Genomic DNA, 20,603 nt, shown 5'->3' on the forward strand with positions numbered 1-20,603 from the left:
TCTCTCTCTCTCTCTCTCTCTCTCTCTCTCTCTCTCTCTCTCTCTCTCTTTCTCTTTCTCTCTCTCTGTTTCTCTTGGTGCACACACAAACACACACATCCACACCACACCACACACACACACACATTTTAAAAAACTAAAGTTACATTGAAAGAGAGATTCTATATCATATGGCCTTTCTATCATGTGTCAGTTAGGAATAGCATGTTGTAAGTTTAGGGAGGTCTCACAGGCAGTTTCACCACCTTCCACATCCAAACTCTTGTGTGAACTCATGTTCAGTAGCCAGTGTTGTGGCGCATGCTTTTAATTCCAGCACTGGCGGGGGTGGGGGAGGCGAGGTGAGATAGGTAGACTAGTGAGTGTGAGGCAAGCTGGGAGATACAAAGGTAGCTTTTGGGGTGGGAGAGAGGGGTGATGAACTGCTAGAGGTTTGTGGAATGGAGTTTCTCATCCAGTGAGGGCGGAGCCGGGAGGAACTACAACAGGCTTCAGAAGATTCTTGGCCCCATTCTGTGTAAAGTGTGTGCATCTGACAGCTGTCCTATCATTCTATTTTTAGACATAATCTCTGGGATTACAGGGTGATTTCATTTCTTTTAAAGCTATTCTTCATAAGTACAAACTGTTACAATGGTTTTTTTCTTTGTAGTGATTTAGAAATTATTTAATGTATAGAGTATTTAATCACTTTGATCCCTTTATCCAAATATTTTATCTTAAAAATATTTTTCAATGTTGACCATATTTAATCCAGTTCAATATAAATGCTAAAATGCAGAAAAACTAGAGATAGAAATACATTTTTAAATCAACTATGTCATTAATCTTCATTTTCCTCTTTGGGTGAGGGGAGATTGCTCAACTGAAACATTGAGCAATTTAATAACTTGGCCAAACATCAGAAGTTTCAAGCAGTAGAGCCACAATACAGAGGCTCTGTCTCACCACAGAATCTACTTTCTTTTCCCTTACCACAGGCAGCCTCTGCTGCTTTTCAGAAGCAGCTGATTAAGGGAACTGGAATAGATAAATTTAGGAAGATTAGTGACTTTAACAGCATCTTAAGTTTTAATTCTAGGTATTGTATTGTAAAATAGAATTCATATCTAACAGTGTTTATAAATAGTCATTTTGATCTGGAACCATCATTTTCAAATTCTGTCATTTTGATAACATGTGAAAAAAAAGAAATATGGTTTTCTTTTTTTTGCCCTGTAAAGAATTAGCATTTAAAATCTTCATTTGTGCCAGGCAGTGGTGACACACATCTTTAATCCTAGCACTTGGGAGGCAAAGGCAGGCAGATCTATGAGTCAAGGCCAGCCTGGGCTACATAATGAGTTCCATGACAGCTAGTGCTACATGGAGAAATTCCGTCTTGGAAAAAAGTAAGAAAAGAAAGGAAGGAGGGAGGGAAGGAGAGAAGAAAGAATAAAAAATGTTCATTTGGCAAAGATTCTTGCTTGTTGTTTCAAAGCATTTATAGTGTTGAAGGGGAAAAATCTGAGTCACTAGAGGTTAATTCCTGCATTGTGCCAGTGATGGTTTTTGGAAAATCCTTGCAAGTAACTTAAAGCTTGTATGATTTTTGTTCTTCAAATTGAAATGAATAGAAGGCATAATTATAGTATTTATCCATGTTGTACAAATAACATTGTCTTAGGTAGAAGAGGAAAACATTCTGTGTTCTGAGGCAGTGGAAGTTATTAGAAGTAAAGGGACACCATGTAGGACCTGGGAACTTTGGGAATTGGCCTTGAGAAAGGAGACAATATTCTAAACTTAGTCAAGTCTTAGCTCCACCTACTCAGACATCTGACTCCCTTTTTTTTGTTGTTGTTTTTGTTTTTTGTTTTTTTGTGTGCCTGATTTGTCACTGGTAAATTGAAGCTAATGACACCTTCTTACAAAATTCTTCTGAAGTCATGGTCTTAAATGAACTCACTTTTAAATGATCAGGATTTTTGACAGGTGGCAAAATAACTCAGTGAGTAGAGGTGCTTGCTACCAAGCCTGATGATGTGAATTCCATCCTCAAAAATCCATATAGTGGAAGGAGAGAACTGGCTCCAGCTAGTTGCCCTCTGACCTCTGCACATTTGCCAGCACACACACACAAAGGGTGGTGGTAGGGGTAAATGTTATTAAACATTTTTTCATGCTTTTGAGCTACATGATCTATGTCATTTTACCAGTGATGTAATTCTAACAGAAATTATATTTAAATAACTTACCGTCACATTTTGTTGCGGGTAAATACCTTCTAGTTATATTGCAAGTTCTACTTGGCCCATTTAATGTGGTTAAAATGAAATTTAATTAGGCTAATAGTAAATGGTTCCCATTTTACTTCTAATCATTCTAAAAATTTCAGCCTGTGATTGTAGGTAGGTTCTGCACCACAGGTTTTTGTTTGTTTGTTTGTTTGTTTTCTTTTTAAATGGGGCTGGAGAGATGGATCAGCAGTTAATTAAGGATCCTGAAAGGCCTTCAGAGAGGAAAAAATCGAGCATTGTAGGAAACCAGAGGCTTCTTTGGCCTGTCTTTGACTTGATTTGTCACTTGTATCAGAAGTGGATACCAGATGATGTACTGGCTTCTTAACACTGAATATAATGGCCAAGACATTTATATTTAATGCATTGTTTTGTTTGTTTGTTTGGTTGGTTGGTTGGTTTTTTGGGTTTTTTTGGTTTTTTGATTTTTCGAGACAGGGTTTCTCTGTGTAGTCCTGGCTGTCCTGGAACTCACTCTGTAGACCAGGCTGGCCTCGAACTCAGAAATCTGCCTGCCTCTGCCTCCCAAGTGCTGGGATCAAAGGCGTGTGCCACCACCGCCCGGCTATTTAGTGCATTGTGATTGTTGTATTTTTTTTGTTGCTTTCCTTTAAAAAAAAGAAAAAAGAAAAAGAAATTCAGTTTAGAAAAAGCTGGGCTTGGTTCTTCATGGATTTAATCCTAGCATTCAGGAGACAGGCATGCTATGTCTGTGAGTTCAAGGACAGCTTGATCCGCAGTTCCAGGTCAGCCAAAGCTACATAGGCCATGTCTATAAATGCATAAGTAAATATCACATTCTCATTTCCAAACATGGAATATAAATTACTTATTATAGGTATCCTAGTCATTAACATGATAGCCTCTGGAGTTAGGTTTGGTTCTCATCTCAGTCTACTACATTCTTGTACAAAACATTACACCTCTCACAGCTCAGTTTAATGTACAGAAGTAAACAAGCATAGTCTTTGTCTTACAAACCTTGTGCTGAATCATACATCCAGCTCAGTACTTAGCATTCAAGAATTGCTCGGCAAATCTCATATATTCCTCCAAAAGCATTTTCTGAATAGGTATATTTTTTTTCAAAGATTTATTTATTTATTATATATGAATACACTGTAGCTGTCTTCAGACACACCAGAAGAGGGCATCAGATCTCATTACAGATGGTTGTGAGCCACCATGTGGTTGCTGGGATTTGAACTCAGGACCTCTGGAAGTGCAGTCAGTGCTCTTAACTACTGAGCCATCTCTCCAGCCCATGAATAGGTATATTTACACGGCATATACATAGTGATCATCTCTTATAAGGACAGCTTCCTAATAACCCTTTGTCCACAGACTCAGGGTCATCACTGGGGGAGCCCTCTACTCTTTAACAGCTGGCTTGAGTGATATGGAGATAAACAAGATAAATTGGGTTTAGTTTATCCATGATATTTTTGTCCTTTATTCGAGCATTGGATCATTGTGAATTCTAAACAAAACTCAACCCAAGATGTATTTATTAGTCTTGTTTTGTCTTTGTCTGTTCCCCCCGCCTCCCAGGGAAGCTGAATTAATAGGATGGATGAGTGGATGGGTAGTTGGGTGGATGATTTATCATACTGAGTTGATTTATATGACCATGGAGGCTAACAAGTTAAAAAAGAAAAATCTACAGGGAGTATTAGCAGGTTGGGAGCCCATCCTACAGTTACAGTCTGAAGGCTTTCAGGGCAGATAGCCCAGGAGCTAATGTTCCAGTTTGAATCCCAAAGGCAAGTGTAGTGTGCTAGAGGGAAAATGTATGAGAGACTGCTGCTGCTGGTGCTGTTCATTTCAGGCCTGCAGCTGATTGAGACCTATCCCCACTACACGGGTCCCCAAATATCTGGGAATTTTATGACCCAAAAAGATGAATGTATGTATGCAATACAAATAGACTTAATGATGTAAACTCTAGATTTAATGAAGATATTTGCAGTATTAGCCATTTTTATTTTATTTTATTGTGCTGGTGTTTGAACCTTGTACTTCATACATACTAAGCAAGCCCCAGCCATTGACAATCATTTTTATGCTTCTTTTTAGTGATAGTGTATATGTATGTACCTTTGGCTTTGCCACTGTTTTCACGTATGTTACCTCATCTGATCATCATAGTATCTCCTATAAGGATATCAGAGACAACTTCACTTACCCAAAGTATCCTCAGCTCTGGACACCTGGAGACTTACTGGAGATTATGAAGATAGCAAGCAGAGCTGCAGCTTCCACGTGGTCTTCTAACTCCAGCCCTCGGCACTTGGTGCTTGCCTATGCCCTCTTTGTCCTTGAGGAAATCTGGACATAGTCTTGTAACCTTTCTTCCTGTATCCAGTATTCTACTCAAAACCATTTCAGGATAGAAAGTTAACCAGTAATATACAGACAGAATGTAAGAATTTTGTTTTCAGGTGTCTTTAATGATACTCTGAGGTGGGGGGCAGGAGAGGGAGAGGAAGAGGGAGGAAGAAGGAGGAGGAAGAAGGAGGAGAAAGGGAGGAAGGAAGGAAGGAAGGAAGGAAGGAAGGAAGGAAGGAAGGAAGAAAGAAGGAAAGAAAGAAAGAAAGGAAGGGAGGAGGAAGAAGGAAAAGGAGGAAGAAAGAAAGGAAGGAGGAAGGAAGAAGAAAGGAAGAAAAAAGAAAAACAAGTTATCAGCAGTAATGCCAAACAGTGGTAATCAGAGTAAGACAGAAGAGTTGTGCTGCAGCTTTCTAGTACTCTAGGCTGCTGTTTCTGTAGGCCGTGAGGAGAGAGGGCACTGGTGAAATGTAATTGATCTGGAGCAAAACCTAGGGAACAGAACAAGCTGTAGAAGCTTATCAGTATTGAGGCTCTAGCTGTCACACGGTTTGATGAGAACAGTATTTGATGTCTTGGAAGAGTTTTATAGATCCAAGAGATCTGTTTTCTTGATTCCAGTTTTTTTAGGGAAGCATACCAATGGACTTGTGAAGATAGTTCTGGAGTACCTCTCATCCCAACATTCAGCCCCTTGGACATCATCAGGGATTTTGGAAGAAAGAATAATTATGGGAAATTAATTGGAGGAGCTAAATATTATCTACTCATAGAAAGAATTAAAATTATAAAGGAGTTTTATCAGTATCCAGTGTAGTATTTAAGAATGGGCAGGATGATGGTGAGAAAATGGTAACATTCATAGCAGTCAAGATGCTTTGCTGCCCTTGACTGTAATCCGACTGCTGCTACCATATACAAGGACATTGCCACGTCCCTCAAAAATTAGAAATGTTTTCACTTGTTGGGTAGGAAATCTTCATGAGGGGTAAATTAAGTCTCCTGTGACCCACAGTGTCATTGAAGTTTCTTACTGTTATCACCAATACCACAGTAGTTAACTGTGCCTTAGTTCTCAGACATTCATGTCTCAAGGGCTTATAATCTAACTTTTTTTTTTATATTAGCTGTTAGATCTTCAACAACTTAGCTTGGCTTATCTCTAAAATGGGGATGTTAAATTTCTAGACTTCCCAAGAGATTATGATGAGATGCTATACATAAAGCATTTAGTGTGGTACCAGGAACAATGTAAGGAATCCAATAAGAATAGAAGACATGTGGGAGAGAGGAGAGAAGAGGACACAACTTTTTATGTACAGAAGTATAAAACTTGATAAATTACATTTTCTACAAGCCAGTCATCAGTGTTGGCCATGCTTCAACCCTGATAGAAGCAGAGATAAATGGTTTTCTCCTTAAGAACCTGTAGTATAACTGATATAGATATAGAATGATTAAAATAGGCTTTTTTAATTTCATACTCATAGTAAGACAGAATATAAGGATTTTAAATAATTGGGGTTATAAAGTATAAATTGTTTCTCTACTCCCTATATAAGGAATTGCTTTTTCTTTCTTTATGATTTTATCCTATCTGGTTCTTTCCTTCACATCACACACCCTGAGACAATTCAGGGTGGGAGGTTGGGGGGAGGTATTTATATCTGAAGTCAGAAGGCAGAGAGAAATGAATCCTGATGTTCATCTGTCTCACTGCAATGGCACCACCCATACTTAGGACGGACCTTCCCTCGTTTTTAAACTTTTCTGGAAACTCTATAAATCCAGAGGTATGTTTCCATGGTGAACAGTTAAGATGATGGTGAAAGCCTGGCATGGTGGCTTTAATCCTAGCATTCAGGAGGCAGAGGTGGGAGAATCTCTTGAGATAAAGGATAGCCAGCCTGGTCTACACACAGAAAAATCCTGTTTGCAAAATGCAAAAAAAATAAAAACCCAGGCTGGAGAGATGGCTCAGAGGTTAAGAGCACTAGCTGCTCTTCCAGAGGTCCTGAGTTCTATTCCCAGCAACCACATGTTGGCTCTCAACCATCTGTAATGACATTTGATGCCCTCTTCTGGCATGTAGGCATACATGTAGGCAGAATACTGTATAATAAGTAAATATTTTTTTAAAAGCTTTTTAAATTTTTTTTAGATTCATTTATTTTATGTGCCTGAGTGTTTTGCCTACTTGTATATATGTATGCCAAGTATATGGTGATGCTCTTGGAAATCTGAAAAGGATGTCAAATCCCCTAGGACTTGAGTTACAAACGGTTGTAAACTGTCATGTGTGTGGTAGGATTTGAACCAAGTCCTTTGTAAGAGCACGAAGTTCTCTTAAAGGCTTGAGCCAACTCTCCAGCTCATGTCTGAGACATTTAAAGTGTAGATATTTAAATTTTTTAGACCTGTAATTCCATCATCTACTTTGAACTAGTGATCTCTCTCTTTCTCTCTTTCTCTCTCTCTCTTTCTCTCTCCCCCTTCTCTCTCTCTCTCTCTCTCTCCTCTCTTCTTTCTTTTTGTATTGTTTGTTTGTTTTGTTTCTTTCTTTCCTTTGTTTTTGAGACAGGGTTTCTTTGTGTAGCCCTAGCTGATCTGAGACTATATCAAGCAGGCCTCACACTTAACCCACCTGCCTCTGCCCCTCTGCCCCTCTGCCCCTCTGCCCCTCTGCCCCTCTGCCTCTCCAGTACTGTGATTAAACGCATGTACCACCACCACATGGTCTAGTGGTTTCGTTTTGGTCTCTTTACTACCTTATTCTGCTAATGTGAAGCTGAAGGGAGGAAATCAGAATTTGAACATCTGTGGTCATGGCTGGGGGATGATTTAGTGGGTCAAGTATTTGCTATGCAAGCATGAAGACCTGAGTTCAGATCCTTTATGGAAGCCAGCACTTAAATGAAATCTGGGCCTGCCATGTATATAATGCAATCTCTAGCTGAATATCAGAGACAGGAGGAGCACAGGGGCTTACTGGCCAGCCAGCCTAACTAAAATAGCAATCTCAAGGTCTGGTGAAAAGTTTTGGTTTTGTTTTTTGAGACAAGGTCTTTCTTTGTAACCTTGTCTGCTATCCTGGTACTCTCTATGTAGACCTCTTGTCTATAGGATTATAGATGTGGGGTGTGTGTGTATGTATGTGTGTGTGTGTGTATGCATGCTAGTAAGACTCTGTTATTAAAACAATAAAGAAAATAATGGTAATAGTATTGAGAAGTAAATCCCAACTTACACATGTACCTGTGTAGTTCATGCCTGTATAGCTCTGTCTATCTTCTGTGTACCCCACACCCACAGATACAAACAAACATCTATAGTAGATCAAGGGGTTTGCCCCTTTCATTCTTTAATGTAGCAAAAAATGGAAAAGTAGATTCAAGTGTGAATGGACCCTCTAGTCTCTTTGATGTAGGGCTCCAGGAATTTTTGTTGCTAATAAGATCCAATTTGACATAGGTATACCATATATATTACTGCTAATAGTATATATGTATGTGGATGTTAGTTTTATTTTCCATCATGATGCCAGTACACAGTGTTAGGTGCTATTAGTTCTAAGTTTCTGATGTATAGTTTCAGAGAAACTAAAATTTGTTATATAGTGCAGTTGTTGCCATACTTTGTGGAGTTTGCCTTTGTGATCTGATCATGACTTTCCATTCTTCAATTTGAGTTCTGCATCTTGAAGCATTGCTTATATGGGAAATGCTCCCCTCTGCTGGTGGGATGAAGAACACCCACAATGGTTTGAGTGAGTTGATCACTGTGGGACCTGGCAAAGTAATATGGAGTCATAAATCCTTTTTTCTTAGTATCCATGACCCGACCCCAAGACTCATTCACTTGAAAATTACTCAGTAGACATTAGAAAAGATACTTTTTCAGAAGCTTTTATTGTATGGTACTTAATTGTCTGTAAGTACAAAAGATAATACCAAACTGTTGACCACTGCTTAATTATATGTCTACATAGAACAGTGACCACAGCTGCTAAATGTGGCCTGGCAAAGCACAACATAGCAGAATACAAACACCACAAAATAACCTCCAAGCAGAACACAGAAATTGTGACATTGAAAGATGTATCTCATGTGGCATAGGGCTAACCTCTTATCTGCAAACTGAGTTGTTAAAAGTAGAAATGAATTCCTTGGAAATTAGTATTGTTAGTGAACAACCTAGCTAAAGTCTGGAATGAGAGTGTGTAAGGAGACCAGACAAGGCGTGGTAGTCTGGTTTCTTACCTCATTTCTCCATCTTGACTAGTCCTCTAAAATTGTGACAGATATTCCATTGTCATTGTTATACATTCATCTTTGTGAGAAAGAGTGAGTGCTTCTGTTAGAAGAAATGGGATTCTTGAGCTATGGGGTACATACAGTTTAAATTTTGAAAGGAGTTATACATCAACTGCCAGAACTATAAAACATAGCCATTTTCTCAAAGTAAAATAAAACAATCACACTATTTGCCAGTCTAATGAGTGGTTTATGGTTCTCTCTTGTTTCCTGTTTGTGTGTGTGTGTGTGTGTGTGTGTGTGTGTGTGTGTGTGTTTTGCTGTAAGGTAAACCTAGGTACCCTACCATTCAGCTACATTACTAACTAGAGAAACAGTTGGTAATAGATACCTACTAATCTTTTTTTTTTAAGGAATTTATTTTTAATTATATGTATGCGTATATTTGCATGAAAGTGCAGGTGCCCTAGGAGGCCAGAGGCGATCTCCTGGAGCTAGAGTTACAGATGGTTGTGAGCCACCTAATGTGTGTACTGAGAACCCAACTCCAGTCCTCTAAAAAAAAGAACAATTTCTCTTTAACTACTAAGCTGTCTCTACAGCTCTGACAAACCAATCTTTTGTAAGAGGTCTTTACATGGACACATTCTTTATCCATTGGTGGTTTTATGTATCTTTTTCTTATTGATTTATAGGAACTCTTTATGTTTAATAAATATGTCTACAAACATCTGTGTTTAAACCTATGTGCTTCTTGTAAGTTAGACATTAATAGAGAGGTAATTACAACTTATTTCCCTCAGTGGTACATGGAATTCATGTTATGCTTAGACTTTCTCCCACTTTCTTCCTCTCATTCTTCTGTACTTCAGTCATCTTTGTATGTGATTAGTACTTTTATTTATCAAAAAGTTTCTATTTAATGAATTAGCAAGATTTTTTTTTTTGGAAAAATTATCTTCCAATCCCAGAAAGATTAAAAATCAAAACAATCTGTCCTCTTGTTCGTGACTTTTTTGCATTTGTAGACTTGGGAACAAGTCACCTTTTATATCAGTAGCTCACTCACTGCTTTTTTTTCCTAACTAACAGTCTTTTCTGGCTGACTGTGTTTCTGTTATCAAAATAGCACTTGTATGGTACATCCACTTATAAAATATTTATACCCATCCTAGCTTGTTCTCAGAACACTCCTGAGTTTTTGGCATTGTATATTCTGCTCCAAATTATGCAGGTGAAAAATTAGTATGCATGTAGACCTACATTAATTATTTTATTTTTATTGCCCTGAAAGAAGCCTGAGATTCCCCATTTGAGTACTTCTATAAAAGAAGTAGCTTTCCGTTCTTTGAGCAAAACTAAACCAAACAATTGAAAAACCTTAAAATGTTTTTGAAGGGTATTTTATGTGCTTAGTGGCAGAAAAAAGAATGGGAATGGTGGGATAATGAGAATTAGAAAATGGTTGAAATATAGTATTGCTGCTGGCCTAGTATCCCTCTCAGGTCTGCAGCATATAGTATTTATGGGATTAGTCATAAACATGATTGATTTCTGAAGCTGTGTTGGCATTTAGTGCAATAGTACTTTCCTTCCAGTTCTATGCCTTGTTCCCATTCTCAGGTGCCCAACTCCATGTGCCCTTTTCAGTTGCCTTTCCATGGTCTGTCAAGTCATATCATCATGTTGCCCATTGTGTCTCTTACTGTGAAGCACATTCCTAAAACATTCCCAGACCATTTTATTTTTGTTTTCTCTGTAGTGAATTTTCTTTTTAAAATAGGTACACTGTGATGATAGATATAATTGTAATCGTGATGTTACACAATTAAGGGTCCAAGCTTTTCAACTTTGCATTAACTTAATCTAGGCAGAGATAGTCTATGGAATCTAAGTGTCTTATTTGTGTGAAACTGAGTAAACAACATAAAGGGACAATGTCAAACTTTGAGTTCAAAGTTACTTCATTAGAGCCGTAAGGACATGTAAGATTGTAGAGAACCATTTTCTAGGAATAGGCTCATGAGGATTGCCTTACTGCATTGTTAAGGTCCACTGTATAGAGCATTGTAGAGACCTTAGAAGTATCCAGTAGTAGTATCAGTGTAAGGGGTCGTTGAAACAAAGTTATGATGATTTTTTTTTTCAGGCAAAGGGAATTTCTGCTTATACTGTTGAATTTTTGTCTATATCAAGAGGAGGCTAAGGCAACGTTTATTAAGATAGATTGTCCTCTCATCCTGTTGGATTTGTCTCATCTGGCTCCTGTTGACTTTATCTTTCATTCCACAAACCAGTCATTGCCACTTGCCTGTCATTTGAACTGAATGTATCAAGTAGTTAGTCTGATAAGCCAACTAGTGCTCTAAGGAGAATACCTGCAGGATAGGTATTGGGAGATACGTGCGTGAATGCTAATCACATTCTTCAGGACGCTTTCTGATTCAGAAAGCTCTCCATTTTGGCTGGTTGAAACAAAAATACTTAGCTATGTAGTTCTACTTTAAGGACACCTGCCTGGCATGCATAAAGTGCCCCCCCCCATTCCATCCCCAGTGTTGAAAGATCTTAGTCCTGAAAGAGCCCAAAAAATTGTTTTTGTTTACTCTTCTTGGGAATTCATTTCCTCAGCTTGGATGATTTTCTCTTATACATAAACAGAATAATCTACAGCTAAAGACATAGAGGACCTATGCAGATCTCAGTTATGCACTCTCTGTGTAGCCCTCTCCCTCTGGCCCAGTGCCTTATGAGCTCCCTTTTCCAGTCTTATCGACCTCCTTGACTTCTAGCTTCATATCTGTAACTCTGGGAGACTGTTAGGCTACACCTGGATGCTTCGTTTCTTGCTAGCCTAGAAAAACCTCTAATCCAGTCTTTGTCAATTTTCTTAATGCTGTGACCCTATAATACGGTTTCTCATGTCATAGTGATCCACAGCTGTATGACTATTTTCATTGCTGCTTCATAACTCTAATTTTGCTACTGTTATGAATCATTATATAATTTTTTTCTGTGGGAGATACAGGTTTGCCCAGGGAGTCAGGACCCACAGGTTTAGACCCACTGCTCTAAATAGTCAAGTAGGACAGTCAGAGATTCACTTGCCATAGTCTGTTTGCTGCCCAGGAATCATTGTCCTTTGTCTCCTTAAGTCTAGTACCTGGAACTATTGCTTTATACACTCTAGCAGGTACCATGGTTGCTTAGTTTATTCTATAACTCTAATTCAGCAAGAGGCATTGAAGTACATATGTGTATTACATCTCCTGGGTGGGGTGGGGTAGGAGCTGGTCAGGACTCAAGTTGTCCAGGCTGATCTCAAACACACGATGTAGCTATGAATGACTTTAAACTTCAGATTCTCCTACCTTTACCCCCCCAGAGTACTGGGATTACTGACATGGAACAGCCAGCATATCCAGTTTTATGCAGTGCTAGGGATCAAACCTAGTTAAGAAACTCAGAGAAGGGGATAATCTATGAGATTACTTTGTATTCTATCCAATATGCACTCCTTTGCCTATATCCTTGATAGCTTTTTTTCCCCCTTTTGGCTGAAGTGATGTTCAAATCCTGCAGTAATGCTTTGATTTTTTTTTCTAAGGAGCATTATTAGGAAGAGATGCTTGGACAAGTTCAAGGAAAGAATTCCTGAAAGTCATTGGTCTTTTTCTGTTTGCCAAACTGCTGTTGTCTTAAGCTGCAAAGCCTAGAGTGAGTTGGAGGGGCTGCATAGATCATGCCTTTGGTTCCAAATGAAGGTTTGCTCCCAAGAATCTGTCTCTGAGAGAAGGCACAGAGGAGGAGAGGTAGTGTTCAAGTCACCAGTGGAAGCACAATATCTTTTATTTGATATCTAATTTTAATTCCTGTAGTGTTCAAGTCACCAGTGGAAGCCCAACATCTTTTATTTGATATCTAGTTTTAATTCCTTGTTTATTTTGAAACTTTATCAGAAAGCAAAAGTGCTCTGGAACACAGTAGGCTTGCTTAGCAGCACTGCTTCACAGTTCAATTCAGTTTTCTGCCAAGAAGCCCCTCCAGGATTTTTTGAGGTTTGTTTTTGTTCTTGTTTGTATTTTGTTTTGTTTTTGAGACTGATTTCTCTGTGTAATAGCACTGGCTATCCTGGATTTGCTATGAAGACCAAGCTGGTCTCAAACTTACAGAGATCCACCTGCTTCTGCCTCCTGAATGCTTGAATTAAAGGTGTACACAGCCATGCCAGGCCATCCTTTATTTTATCTTATTTTTTTAATTTTTTTAATGTATATGAGTACATCATCACTGTCTTCAGACACACCAGAAGAGGGCATCAGATCCCATTACAGATGGCTGTGAGTCACCATGTGATTGCTGGGAATTGAACTCAGGAACTCTGGAAGAGCAGTTAGTGTTCCTGATCACTGAGCCATCTCTCCAGCCCCAGCCTGTATTTTTAATTCATTAAATACTCAGCTATATATGTAGATGCCAATACCACAGTGAGGATCTGCTTCCACCCTAGCTGAAACAGGCACCTCTTCTCTGAGCACACACTGTATTTTGCCCCTCATCTCAGAAATGTCCTTGAATCTCCTGCTGGCTTGATCTCTACAAGGAAAGGATCTTGACTCTCCAACCTATTGTTTGTCACAGAGTAGAGCTTGCTCAATGCTGACTTGCTTTACAGTGGCTGATTCTATCATTTTTGAGTGGTAGAAAAGGTCAGATGGTGGTGATATTCAGGGAGGAAGGAGGAATCAATGAATGAGCCATAGGTTCCTGGCTTAGGAGACTTGTTGATGTCATTAACTGAGAAGAGCCCAGACAAAGAGCAAGTTTTAAAGAGAAGATGTATTTGAGGGCTTAAGATAGGTGTACCTTAGGTGAGGATGCCCTGGAAACAGTTATCAGGACATGAGGCTCCAAGGAGCAGTATTTGACTCCAGGACCCTGGTGAAGGCTTGGTTGTTTTGTATTCTTGACTCAGATTTGAATTAAATGTGCTATATCTTGTTTGTTAAAACTCTATCTGTTTGCCAGCTGGAGCCAAGTCCTACCCCAAAGAAGACTAGTAAGATCCAGTTGCTTTCTCTTTTGTGAGATTCTATTTTTGGTAAAGAGTAACCGATAGAGGTTGTTGATAGTAGGATTACTATCTGGTCAGTTTATAACCAATTGGCCCTCTTGGTCTTCAATTTTATTACATTAGTTTCTTCAGTTAGAGGAAAGCTTTGGATATAGGTAAGTATACTTGCCTTAGAATTGGGAGAACTGGTTTTGGCTTTGCAGAAATGTCCTAGGGGGAGATTTCTTGGTGACTGGTTATGTATGTTCTTGAAGGAATTGTCTTTTCTTTTTCCTTGTTGATAGATTCAGGACCAACTCCTCTTTACTTTTTTTGACTGCCTGCTTTTTGGTCATACACTATCTATGCAATGGTCATCAAAACCACAAGCATAGTCTCAAATATCTTGGAATATAATGGGAGATATATAATATGTATATTAGTCAAAAGGGCACCCATAATACATAGTAAATAGAAGATAATGGTAGGAAATCTTCTACTTCCAGAAGAATTTCAGCATAAGGTCAAGTAAGTGTAAAACTAGAAAATGCTCATATAGCCAGGACCTAACACATGGGTTCTTACAGCAAGTGCCTTGACCTACTAACCCAGTTCATTTGTATTTCCGTAATAATTTTTTTAACCCAATTCTAGCATGGTATTCATAACACTATATTGTCATTTCTGTGTTCAATATATTTTGATTACCCAAGGGTTAGTATTGAGCAGTCGAGAAGTGAGGCTGGAATGTGAGCACCTTTAGAACAAGGATCACATGTCACCATAGATAGCATCGTATCTTCCTCGTAGCAGAAAATGTGTGTTTCTAGAACTGGATGAAAATCTCTAGTTTCTAGAGTGCTTTATTAGTCCTCATACCTAAGCTCACCCCACCTCAACTTTGAAACCTTTAAAGCTTGAGGAGTAGAACTTGGAAATCACTCCTGTGCTCACTCCCATTCTCTGCAGTCAGGAGCTTCCCTTTGCAGTCTTGGGCAGTGTGGTCTTCATTTCACTGTGGTTTCTTATTCCTCTTTACCTAAAGTAAACCCTTTGTTTTGTAATGGAAGATGGTCTCTATCAAAGGTCTAATGCATGAGAACCAAGAGTCTTTGGGCAACTGTTATCTCTTATTATCTTTCAAGGTTAAAAGGTTTAAAAATATTTCTATATACTTGAGTTTCTGAAATTACCAGATGTCTCTCCATGTGAGTGGTCCCATGACTTTTGCTTTGTCTCAGATTTTCATCAAACATTACTTTAAAACAAGGCTGAAATGACTGCCATGACCCTCAAGGCCACTGGAACTACATAGATTCTTTTAATAACACTGATGCACTAAACTTACATTAGTCTTGATACCCGCTTCAGATTTAGAATGTGTAGGCCTCTTTGGAAGCCTTTATTTGTATAAACACATGGGAAATGGCAGTAAGCATAGCTTTTAAAGAGAGGCCTTACCTCTACCCTAAAGCTGTGTAATGTAATAGAAAAAGTGACAAATTAGGATATTTGTTTTCAATTAGATGATCTGCCTTGTCCTTCCTTTGGGTTTTGAGTTCTCCATCTATAAATGAAAATGTAACCAAGTATCTTGCAGGCTAGCTAATGTTCCACCTACATTTCGACATGCAGTGCTGATGTAAGATTTTATCCATCTATTCTTGTCTGGATTACAAAGCTAATATTAGAAAATAAAAATGTTTCCAACTCATTTTCTTCCCTCCCTCCTCTTCTTACTCACAAATTCCAGTATTCAAACAATCCTGGGTGATTTGTGTTCTCTGCAGTAGCTTTTCAGCAGCGTCCAGAGCCTTAGCTGATATCAGAGCTTATCTTTGACATCTTATAGGCATTGAGGCACCTTTCTTTTGTTGCCTACTAAAAAATCCTGTAAAGTGTTCTCAAAGCTATGGAAATGCGAATATGGAAACAGCTCTGTGATCCAAACTCTCTTGCCTGTCTTAAAATAATTATATTTTAAAAATAACTTTAAATTATAATTAAAATATAAAATTACTTTATGTTTTAAATTGTTCTTAGGCTTATAGGTGTATCAAGAATTGTTAGGAAGACCAGACATGGTGGCCTATGCCTTTAAGCCCCACCATTCTGGTCTACAAAATAAGTTAGTTCCAGGCCAATCAAGGCTGCATAGTGAGATCCTGTCTCAAAGGAAAAAAAAAGTGGGGGAAGGGGAGCAGAACCCACAAAGCAGTGTGCTTGTTTAGAATGTGCAGTACTTTTTGTTTGGTCCTTAGAATGCAACAGCAGCAAGGAGAGTTAAGCTCTCTGCTTCAGTCTGCTCACCAGGAGCCAGGCTGTTTATCTTTTTCTCTTAATATAGTTATGGTACAGAGAGGAGTTTCCAGAACTCAGCTGTGCAGAGGTGTAAATTATGATAAGCCCATCTCCTTCAGGGAGCTAGAAACTGCTCTTTGAAAATAAGTGTTTCCAATTGAATGGCTTTTGGTTAATGGCCATTTCCCTGTTTGGTTTTTGATTCACATCCTCTCCCCAACCTCTACTGTGCTCAGGATGAACTCTGGCTTGGTGCAAGCTAAATTATTCTGTCAATTAGTGACATCCCCAGGCTTTCCCCTTATTTTGCTAACTGTCACTTGAGTAAAATTAATCAAAAGCATCATTAAGTTTGATAGAAACTGAAAAAAAAATTTTTTTTTCCTGAAGCTAGAGACAAGGTTTCTCTGTGTAACCCTGGCTGTCCTGGAATTTACTCTATAGACCAGGCTGCCTGAAACTCAGAGATCCACCTGCCTGTGCCTTTGGAGTGCTGGGATCAAAGGTATGTATGTGCCCTTACTGCCTGGCAAAGGAAAATCCTTTTAATGTCTTGTTTTATGGTGATGGGAAAACTAGTAAAGTCTCTCTCTCTCTCTCTCTCTCTCTCTCTCTCTCTCTCTCTCTCTCCCCCCCCCCCTTTCTCTCTGTGTGTCTGTGTCTCTCTGTGTATGGGGTGGGTGGTTGGTTAGATAAGGAGTGCAGTGGGCTGGAGAGATGGCTCAGCAGTTAAGAGCACTGAGTTCAATTCCCAGCAACCACATGGTGGCTCACAACCATCTGTAGTGGGATCTGATGCCCTCTTCTAGTGTGTCTGAAGACAGTGACAGTGTATTCATATAAATTAAAAATAAATAAATCTTTTTAAAAAAGATAAGGAGTGCAGTGGCAAAGCATTTATTTTTAGGTGAATTGCATCTTTTTCTTGTTCTCTAAATAATTGGTGTCTTTTCTCTTAGCCTTTCTTTGGAAGATGATCCTGGTGGATATTATTGGTTAAGAAAACCCTTAGTGGTGATAGGAATAGTCACCATTCAGTTACATGGCTGCCAGGTGACAAGTTCCACTACTATGCAAGGAGAATCATCTTTCTTTCTTTCTTTCTTTCTTTCTTTCTTTCTTTCTTTCTTTCTTCTCTCTTTTTTTCTAAGCTGGAGAAAAGTGGCACTTTCTTAGAATGAAGCAAATCACAGTTATGTATATAACATTTTTCCTTAGGAATTCAGTTCTATTCTACTTTCTCAGTGGAACCTGCTAACCCCCATCTCCCCCTCCCCCTCCCCCCCACACCCTTTGTGTAGTGCTGGGGATCAAAGTCAAGGCCTTCCCGTATAGTAGCATTCCTTTTTTATGCATGTGTTCTGATACCTGAATGGACAGCTGAGTGTGTGACCAGGTGTCATTTGCATATGACCCAGATTTTCTGCCTCTTCGAACCCTTTCTTATTCAAAGTGTTCAGGAATCAGGAAGGCTGTAGCAAGGTGCTTACTTAAGATCTTCGGCACTTGAGGAATGAGGCAAGAAACCTACTTTAAAACATGCAGCTTTGGCTTGGGGCAGATATTCTAACCTTTGGTTTCCAAAAGGATTGTGAAGTCCTAGTTTCCTTTTCCCACATTCTTTCAAGTATGTATCATCCTGTGTCTGCTTATTCGGAGACCGAAAAGTAAAGGGAGATGGAAAGGTAAGGGGACCTTGCCCGCCCGTTGCGCTAAGCAAAAGAATTTGCCTGTCATTATTTATTATAATGACAAAAACCAGAGAACTCCAACTCTTAAAAAAAAATTAGCAAACCCCTTATACTTACCCTGAATTGTTTTGCCTGAATTGTCAACCCTTTTACTACTAAATTTTTTAATCCAGAGTTTTGAAACGTAGTATAGCATAGGACTTAGTGTGAAAAAGAAAGAAAGAAAACCCTACATAGAAGTCTTTTCAATTTAGTTCTTCAAAAATGTCTTTGCTTTTTGTTTTCTTGTTTTTTAGAACCTGCATTAAACTAGAGGAACATTTCACTTTAAATGTTCTTGTATTAGTTCTCAGGAAAGCGTGTGAGGCAGTATTGTTAACTGAGGAAAATAAGTCTATCAGTTCCACTCAGATAACCTTTGGTAATAAACGAACTCCATGCACACTGTGACCTTAGAGCCTGAACTTTGTAATCACATGACCGGCTTGTAAACTGACCTGTGAGGATGACGGTCGGTCGTAGTTCGGCTTAGAGAAAGAAATTGTGCAAGTGTGGGAAGGGTAGTCATCAGGCTGAGTTTACCCTGTAATCTCAGTTTCTTCATGGCTGCGGCAGAACTTCTCAGCAGACTCGGAGAAGCATGAAATGGAGACATGGGACGGTAAGAGAACTGACTGCTTAACTCTGGGACCAGAAAGCTTAGAAACATTCCTGGAAGGTTTAGACATGATTCAGGCAACTGTGTTTTGGTTTGGTTTTTGTTTGTTTGTTTGTTTGCTTGTTTTTCTTTTTGTATCTTGGCAGAATTCACCCAAGTTTTCTTATAGGAGCTGCCTGCAAATGTTGTGAAATACAGAAAAGAAGCGATGGGAAACCAGTGAATTAATTGGTTGTAGAAAGAGCAGGAAAGGGAAGGGTGATAGGTTTGAATTTATTATTGATTTGAAAAAGATTAAGCTCCATATTTCAGTACATAGTAAGAGGTTTTACCTCTTGACAGAATTTGTTTATATTTTTAAATTCTTTAATCCCGTTTACAATCTGCCAAAACCTTATTTAGTACTGTTAATTATAGATAGGATTGGGGTCGTGAGGCCATTGATAAGGTAGCCTCATCCTCTTAGGGGACTTAAAGCTTTATGGTTTGGGGTATAAGACTAAGCTGTTACTAATGTCTTTTTAAGTGTTTCTAAGTGAGTAGAGCTGGGTTTTTTTTTTTCCTACGTGATTGTAAGTAACACTGACTAGATACTGTTATAACTTGTTTATATGAGAGGAACTCCAGAATCCCACAGTAGTATTTGGGTCAGGAAAGAAAAATACAGCTATCAAACAGTGTAAAAGTGACTTTAGCATTAACGATATCAACATAGCATAATGTTATGTTGATAATATAGAAGCTAATAGTTTTATTCCTTATTGGCAGACATTATCAAGCGTAAAAAGCTCTCAAGTTTTTGAAGCAGTTGATAAATCTCTAGTAACGGCAGTACCCCATGAAATTGTCCCCCGATAGCTGCCCCCAGCCCCTTTCAGCATGGCTAACATCTGTCATAGGCAGCTTTGCAGGTTTGTGATCACTCTGGGGGATGCATGAACCAGAGAAGTCAGCCTTCCATTCAGAGCAGGGTTCTTAATAATATTGTTGCTCTCCTTCCTTATATACATCATATGCCAGTAGTACTGCGTTGTTGGGTTTGTAAGTTAGTAGAAACAAAGGAGTGTAGAAATTATCAATTATGTTTATCATAAATAGCATCTTTTTCCCTTAATATACACAGTAATTCTTTATTAATTTGCTCTTGAAATTGTTGAATATATTCTATAGAAAGGAATAGTTTAAGAACTAAGATTTTCTTAGAATTCATTGATAGGTTAGGGATAGGCAGAGGTGGGTACATGAATCTGAGTTAGGGACAGCAGTGGGTACATGAATTTGGAAGGGACAGTTGTGAAGAATTTAGGGCTTGGGAGATTTTTTCCCCCCTAACCAATTTGAATCTCTATGAGATTCGTAGTTTACTAATTCCTGATGCTTGGATAATTCTTCCAAAGTGTATATTTTATTTAGTTCTAAAACTTCAATTTATCTTAGCCATTCAGTGGCAAAAATAACTTAGGGTAGTAAAACTAGAGCACGTACAAAACAAGAACATGTATTGTTTCACTATAATTTTCATGCCAAATGCCAGAAAGCAAAATTAATTATCACAGTTGAATGAGGTCTTTGGAAGCTTAAAAAGCAAAACTGACTGCTTATAAAAGTCAGTGAAAATGTTACTGTAAAAAAAAAATGTGGCCTGGTTTTAGATATTGGGCCCTTGTCCATTTAAATTAACCTTTGTCACAGCTGGGCATGCAAATGTTTTGTTTTAGTTCACAGAGGGTTAACTCTATTCAAGCCTTCTCTGTGGCCTGCCTGATCTGTGGAGTCATACAATCTGGTCTTTCAGCCCTGCCAGTCGCTAGGCAGGAAGTCTTATTTCTTAAGCTATCTTTCAGAATGGGGGGTTGGGATTTGGAGAAAGGTGGGGGAAGGGTCTTAGAGCATCTGTAGGGATCAATAACAGAGGAAGAGAGAGCCGCAAGAGAGGCTATTGTGCACACTTCAAGAGAGATGCATCTCTTGTGAACAGCCTGGCTAGCAGGACAGCCACCTAACACCAAAACAATTCTATAAAATGAATTTCCTGTGAAA

At 38.7% G+C, this 20,603-nt stretch overlaps 1 protein-coding gene across 2 annotated transcripts in view; it reads left to right on the plus strand.

Annotated features, from left to right (window-relative positions):
* Positions 1-20,603, plus strand: part of Nr6a1 (nuclear receptor subfamily 6 group A member 1) — a 185,656-nt gene that overhangs the window by 108,508 nt on the left and 56,545 nt on the right. Inside the window, exon 1 of one of the 2 annotated variants that reach the window (XM_028754693.1) lies at positions 18,464-18,566. The exons of the other annotated variant lie outside the window; for it this stretch is intronic. Coding sequence (XP_028610526.1) covers positions 18,551-18,566 — 16 coding nt within the window. The 5' untranslated portion in view covers positions 18,464-18,550. Of the gene's footprint in view, positions 1-18,463; positions 18,567-20,603 lie in introns of those variants that run through there. 2 annotated transcript variants of the gene reach the window in all.

This window comes from Grammomys surdaster, unplaced genomic scaffold (assembly GCF_004785775.1).
Source record: "Grammomys surdaster isolate TR1022 unplaced genomic scaffold, NIH_TR_1.0 126035, whole genome shotgun sequence".
In the NCBI taxonomy this organism is placed as follows: Eukaryota; Metazoa; Chordata; class Mammalia; order Rodentia; family Muridae; genus Grammomys; species Grammomys surdaster.